Genomic DNA, 6,227 nt, shown 5'->3' with positions numbered 1-6,227 from the left:
GCGTGCCCAGCTGGAAGAGGCCGTGCGGCAGCGCGAGGAGGTGCAGCAAGAGCTGGTGCGAACGGCTGAGGAGCTGAGCAGCCTCCGTGAACAGGGCGGGTCGGATACTGCAAACCTGCGTGCCCAGCTGGAAGAGGCCGTGCGGCAGCGCGAGGAGGTGCAGCAGTCTTTAAGGGATGCTCATGTGAGATTGTTGGAAGCGGATAGAGCGTGTAAGGTTGCTGTGCAGGAGAAGGTATGTGGTATTCGTGTGGTTGAGGAGAAGTTGCTCGGGTGGAAGGAGAAGGTTTTGGCGGCGAAGGCTAGGGATGATGCAAGAATTGAAAGTTTAGAGGCATCTGTTATCATTGCACGCGATGATGTAAGGAAGTTTGTAAGCTGTTTGTTAGGTATATTGACTCTTGTGGGCGAGACTGTGGCGGATGACGTACGCGAGGGTGGCGATGGCGAGGCGGATGTTTTTTCGCTGTTGTCAAGGGTTGAAAATTTCGAGCTGCGGTTGAAGAGGAATCTCAAGTTATTGGATGTGAAGTATGCGACTCTGCCACTCGTTGAAGTGCTCGCTTTGCTAACCAAGGACGTTTCGGGTGCACGGATGGAGCTCGATGAAGCAACAGCCGAACTTCATTGCTGTCAGCAGGAGTTGGCGGAGGTCACCGCCAATTTGACCGAGGCGGAAGGTAAGGTTGCTTCTTCACCGCCGCCGGGGCTTCTGGCGGAGTTGGAGGCTAGGAACAGCCACCTAGAAGAAAAGTGCGAGTTGCTTCGGAGGGAGATTAAGCGACAGCGGGAGGCGTTTCAGCGGGAGAAGGCGCAGGAATCTATTTACTCATTGTCAGCCATGCAGGAAGAGGGCGGTGCGACGCCGCGTGCTGTGGCCGGCGGTGTTTTTGAGAGGGACATGCTATTGTTGGCAAACCAACAAAGTCAACGCGACAATGAGATTCGTCAGCTCCGCGTCCAGCTGCAGGCGCTGGAAAAGGAGAATGCGGATCTGCAACGCGAGTGTGATCATAATAACAGTATGGTAGCGCAGTACACGAAGGACATCGAGGTTCTCAAGGCTAAGGAGCGGGTAAAGCAGAGTGTGGAGTACGTAAGAAACGTTATACTTCAATTTCTATGCTGCTCGAGTGAAGAAATCCGTCTGCAGATGGTCCCAGCGATAGCAACTGTTTTGGAGTTCTCGCCGAAGGAAAAGTTGGATGTGCAGCGAGCTAACCCTGCATGCCCCAGGTTCCACTAGGGAGGGGGAGGGGGGTGCGAAGTGTTGGGGTTCCACTTTTTTTTTTTCACTTGTTGCTAGCTTTGGTGTTTATTATTCTTCCTCATTGCAGCGTTTCTTTATTGGTGTTTGTGACCCTTGTACCGACGGGCGTCGTGGTTTTTTTTTTTTTATGTTGTTGCTGCTGCGTCACCCCACCGAGGCCGCGACGTGGAGAGGGAGGCAGAGAAACGGAAGGAAGAAAGTAGGTGTTATTCTTTGGAGGGGGCAACGCCGTTGTGAGCCACATTGGAGCCGTGTCGATGGTGAAGCGGGACCTGGAGAAAGAGCGACAGGCGGAGCTCGCCGCCATTTGGGGCAGCGAGATGGACGGCGAGCTACGCTACCCGAAACGTCGCCGGGCGACGGCAAAGCGGCCAACGACAGCCGCCACTGCAGACGCGGACGGTGCGGACGAGGTGCTCTCCTCCTTAGGTAGCGACGCGATCAGCGAGGGCGGCGGCTCAGACCGGGGCGCCCCAAAGAAGAAAAGGGAGAAGAAGGGCAAAAAGGCCTCGAACGCTTACCGACTTCACTGCTTTGTCGCCCCTGGTACGGAGCGAAACGCCGTGCGTGTCGTTTTCGACGCGTACGAGCCGAAGGTGGAATTGCGGGTGTCGCAGAAGGGCAACCTGCTCAACAAGACGCACTACGCGGTGCTGACCTTTCGCAACAAGGCGATGGCTCTCCATGCGGTAAAGATGCTGGACGGCACCGATCAGCGCGATCTTCTCGGGGTGCGGGAGATGAAGCTAGGACTCATGCTCTCACGGAAAGAGCACAATGCGTCTCGTAGAGGCATGCGTAAGCGCCTACGTGAGGAGCAGGAGCGAAAAAAAATGGAAGAGACGGAAGAAGAAGTGGGGTTCATCAAAAAATTTATAAAGATGTACACTCCCACTGGATAGACGTGAATTGTGCGCTGGAAACAACAGAAAAAAAAAGGAGCAAAGAAAAGAACGAGTAAGGAAATGGCATGTGTAAGTGTTTATATATATTTTCTGGTGTACGCCTGAGTTAATGGTGTGAGCAATCTCTTATGCTTCTTCTTTACCCTTTCTTCTTTCCGCGTGCACTTTTTTTTTTTTTGCACTTCTTCATGCATTTGTTTTGCTACTTTTTGGTTGTTTAGTAAAACGCGGCGACAATGGCCACGGAGAATACCGTAGCGCAGGTGTACGAGTACTTGAAGCATGCGGTCGCTGCTGACACTTCCAAAACTGCCGTCCCAGCAACGTCGGTACGGAAGTATGTTGGCTCACTTGACGAGCATAGCATGTTTCACGGTGAAGGTGTCCTTTATTCTGCGATGGGATTCCGCTACGAAGGGAATTTTGTCCATGGAAGCATGGAAGGCGAAGGCCAAATTGTGTGGAATAATGGTATATCGTACCAAGGTGAATTTCACGACAATTCCCCAAATGGGAAGGGCATCTTCACCTGGTCTAATGGGGACAAGTACGTTGGGGATGTAAAAAACGGTGTGCGGCACGGCAACGGGGAGATGTCAACGGCTCGGGGATTATATACTGGCTTCTGGGTCTCGGGTAAGCGGCACGGCAAGGGGCATCAGACGTACGGTGGTGAATCTTTCTATGACGGAGAATGGGCAGGCGACAAGCGCCATGGAAGGGGCAAATTGGTGTACCCCAACGGTGATGTATACGACGGCGGGTGGGAGAAGGGACGTCGAGATGGCTTTGGGGTCATGGGGTGGAAGTTTGGCACAGCACATTACTTAGAGGTGTATGAGGGGCACTGGAGTGATGATATCCCTCAAGGGCATGGGCGTTCCACTTACGTGCTGCACTTAGACCCAGATAACGCGCCAGCGGATATTGATACCCCGGTAAACTATTCCCCTCCCATTTCCTCCGTTGTCAACGTTTATGAAGGCGAGTTTGTGCAGGGGATGCGACACGGCTTTGGTGTCTTCTACTACGCAGACGGAGGCACCTACGAGGGCGAGTGGTGTCGTGGAAATAAGGAGGGCCATGGAAAGTGCAAAATGAGCGTGGGGGCCTCGTACTATGGCATCTTCCGTGGCAATGAGGCCGAGCAGATTTTCAAGGACGCGGAAACCCCAGCAACTCTACCAAGCATTGCGTTAGATGACTTTTTTGGCATCTCAGACAAGTCGCTTGAGGAGACCAAGACATCTATGAGGATGCTCTTGGTGCGCTTTAACAAGACTCTTAGGAATTGGTTTGACACTTACAGCGGAAAGTTTGACAACGTGAAGCTTCTCACAACGAAGCCCAATTGGTGGCAGCACCGCTTTCCGGGCCATATATGCATCCCTCAGTACCTCCGCATGTTGAATGACGCCCACATTATCAATGGTCGTGTGAGCATCTACGACGTGATGAAATGCGTGCTGCTGACTATTGAGAAGGAGGTTGAGGTCGAGGCCTATGATGCGGCGCCACACAGTCCGTGGGGTGAAAGGATGCATGCACTTCAGGAGTCTTTATTGAGGCTTGAGGGTAATCTCAACTACCGACAATTTGTGGAGTCTCTTGTGCGCCTGTCTGCCATCGCATGTGTCGGCTTCAACGTCACCGAGCTTGCGCAGCGCTTTGCGATGCTGATGGAAGGATCACTCACACAGGGACAACGCACAAGTGAGCCACTGTGTCCCCTTACAAGGGAGCATGAGGTACAGCTTTTGCCACTTTTGCCCTCCTTGGAAGCACTTTTTCTGCGAATAGGAACCGAGGCCAAGACGCAGCCGCGTGGCACGTTTGTTCTTTTGTCGGTTCGCAATTTTATTATGTTTTTTCGCACCATGTTCAATAACCATGGAATTAGTTTAATTCATGTTGTGAATTGTTTATTTCCCTTCGATCGATTCAAGACTCCAGGCGTGGTACCCACCGTTGTCTGCTCGCCACGTAACGCGCTGGGATTTTCAATGTACGAAAGGAGCTGCGGGTCCCAAGGGGAGCTGGCTGCTGTGGTAGTGGCGTCTGAACGACTGCTGACGTTTGTTGAGTTTGTGGAGGCGGTGTTGGGCGCCCTGTGCCTCGTCGGCGTGACGGACGAAAAAGACATGTTTGAGAAGCTGCAGGAGATACTTGTGGCAAAGTCTTCATGAGCAGGCGCAGGGATCATTTGTAGACGCATATATATGTAAAGGAAAGAAGTGTGAGAGTGGGGGAGGGAGGCAAGAGCAGGAGGAGTTTCCTCACCGCTAAATCGCCTCTCGTTGCGCGTGGATCCTCGGGCCTACGGCATATGCACTCTCCTCATTTCCAAGGCGATGTCGTTACTGTTACACCCAGAATTGTTGTGTTGGCGAAAGTGTTTTTTTTTGTTTTCTTTATTTTTCCTTTCTTTATTTATTTTCGTTGCTCACCCCCCACGATGAGAAAGCACACGGGTTTGCTCATAATTGAGGGTATATTGATTCCAGCATGGGGCTTGACGTCCAGCTATTCCGTGACGAAAAGGGGGCTGACCTCATCCGCGAGTCCCAACGTCGGCGCTTTGCAGATCCCACCATTGTGGATGCTGTATTAGACGCAGACAAGAGCTGGCGGCGCACGCAGTTTCTGACCGAGGTCTACAACAAGCTCATAAACGCCTGCAGCAAGCTCGTCGGTGCGAAGAAGAAAGCAAAGGAGTCTGACGGGGACACCTCTGAGGTTCCCGAGACGATTCGAGTCGCCTGGAAGAAAGGGGAGCTTAACCCAGATCAACTGAAGGATCTCAGCGTGCTGCAGCTAAAGCAGCTATCTAAGGATCTCTCCGACCATGTGCTGGGGCTTGCAAGGGAAGCAACAGAGTTGGTGGCCAAGCGGGATGGCCTAGTGCTCAGCGTCGGAAACATCGTTCATGAATCCGTTCCTGTGGCGGAAGATGAGGATACGGGTAACACCGTCGTCCGCACCTTTGGTGACGTGAACAAGAGAGCAAAACTTAATCATGTGACGATCATGGAGCGCTTGGGTATGATGGACGCAACAAAGACTGTCACCTCCATGGCTGGCGGGAGGGCCTACGTGCTGAAGGGTGGACTCGTTCAGCTACAACTGGCGCTTCTGTCGTATGGTATGAACTTTCTTGTCAGTCGAGGCTACACCCCGTTTTACCCACCCTTCTTCCTGAACAAGGAAGCCATGTTCGAGGTGGCGCAGCTCTCGCAGTTCGATGAAGAGCTTTACAAAGTCACGGGTGAGGGCGATGAGAAGTACTTGATTGCCACGAGCGAGATGCCCATCGCGGCGTACCACCGAGGTAAGTGGTTTTCGGAGCTGAAGGAGCCGTTGAAGTACGCTGGTATGTCGAGTTGCTTCCGCAAGGAGGTCGGCGCTCACGGCCGTGACACGCTCGGCATCTTTCGTGTGCATCAATTTGATAAGTTGGAGCAGTTTTTTGTCTGCTCCCCACAGGAGGGGGAGTCCTGGCGGCATCTTGAGGACATGATTTGCACCTCCGAGGAATTCTACCAGAGCCTTGGGCTGCCGTACCGCGTCATCAACATTTGCTCCGGTGCGTTGAATAACGCGGCTGCCAAGAAGTACGATCTTGAGGCCTGGTTCCCCGCCAGCGGGGCCTTCCGCGAGTTGGTGTCGTGCTCCAACTGCACAGACTACCAGGCGCGCGGTGTGAATTGTCGGTTTGGGTCAAACATGCGCAACGTATCGGCAAACAACGTCAAGGAGTACTGTCATATGCTGAATGGAACACTGTGCGCCATCACCAGAACGATGTGCTGCATCTGCGAGAATTATCAAACAGAAGAAGGCGTGGTCATTCCCGACGTGCTGCGTCCATATATGATGGGTATCGAGATGCTGAAGTTTGCGGACAACGTGCCATCTGCGGAAGTGACGGAGCAAGAGTAAGAAACGATGTATCTGCTTCCTACTACTATAATTATATGTGTATTATATATATATGCATATATATATATATATGTACGTGTGTGTGTGCGTCAGTGTGGGTGTGGCAGGAGATC

At 52.6% G+C, this 6,227-nt stretch overlaps 4 protein-coding genes across 4 annotated transcripts, besides 3 other annotated features; all 4 read left to right on the top strand.

The window, feature by feature from the left end:
• On the top strand, positions 1-1,246 carry TraAM80_09632 (putative MYH7B protein; the record flags this gene model as incomplete). Its single annotated transcript, XM_029386302.1, has 1 exon — positions 1-1,246. A coding segment is annotated over one exon (1,246 nt), but the record flags the coding sequence as incomplete, so codon positions are not given.
• A 281-nt stretch (positions 1,247-1,527) lies between these two features.
• On the top strand, positions 1,528-2,172 carry TraAM80_09631 (uncharacterized protein; the record flags this gene model as incomplete). The annotated part of the gene is made up of 1 exon (XM_029386301.1): positions 1,528-2,172. One exon carries the CDS (start codon positions 1,528-1,530, stop codon positions 2,170-2,172), a length of 645 nt encoding a protein of 214 aa, XP_029233833.1.
• A 239-nt stretch (positions 2,173-2,411) lies between these two features.
• TraAM80_09630 (uncharacterized protein) lies at positions 2,412-4,361 on the top strand (the record flags this gene model as incomplete). Its single annotated transcript, XM_029386300.1, has 1 exon — positions 2,412-4,361. One exon carries the CDS (start codon positions 2,412-2,414, stop codon positions 4,359-4,361), a length of 1,950 nt encoding a protein of 649 aa, XP_029233832.1.
• Positions 4,362-4,570: 209 nt separating this feature from the next.
• Positions 4,571-4,612: a sequence feature (A-rich).
• A 68-nt stretch (positions 4,613-4,680) lies between these two features.
• TraAM80_09629 (putative seryl-tRNA synthetase) lies at positions 4,681-6,114 on the top strand (the record flags this gene model as incomplete). Its single annotated transcript, XM_029386299.1, has 1 exon — positions 4,681-6,114. One exon carries the CDS (start codon positions 4,681-4,683, stop codon positions 6,112-6,114), a length of 1,434 nt encoding a protein of 477 aa, XP_029233831.1.
• Positions 6,115-6,140: 26 nt separating this feature from the next.
• Positions 6,141-6,200: a microsatellite.
• Positions 6,191-6,217: a microsatellite.
• Positions 6,218-6,227: the final 10 nt, after the last annotated feature.

Source organism: Trypanosoma rangeli, assembly GCF_003719475.1.
Source record: "Trypanosoma rangeli strain AM80 chromosome Unknown Tra_15.4_contig_00635, whole genome shotgun sequence".
Lineage (NCBI taxonomy): Eukaryota > Euglenozoa > Kinetoplastea > Trypanosomatida > Trypanosomatidae > Trypanosoma > Trypanosoma rangeli.
The sequence above is the reverse complement of the archived record's forward strand: the minus strand, read 5'-3'. Positions and strand labels throughout refer to the sequence as shown.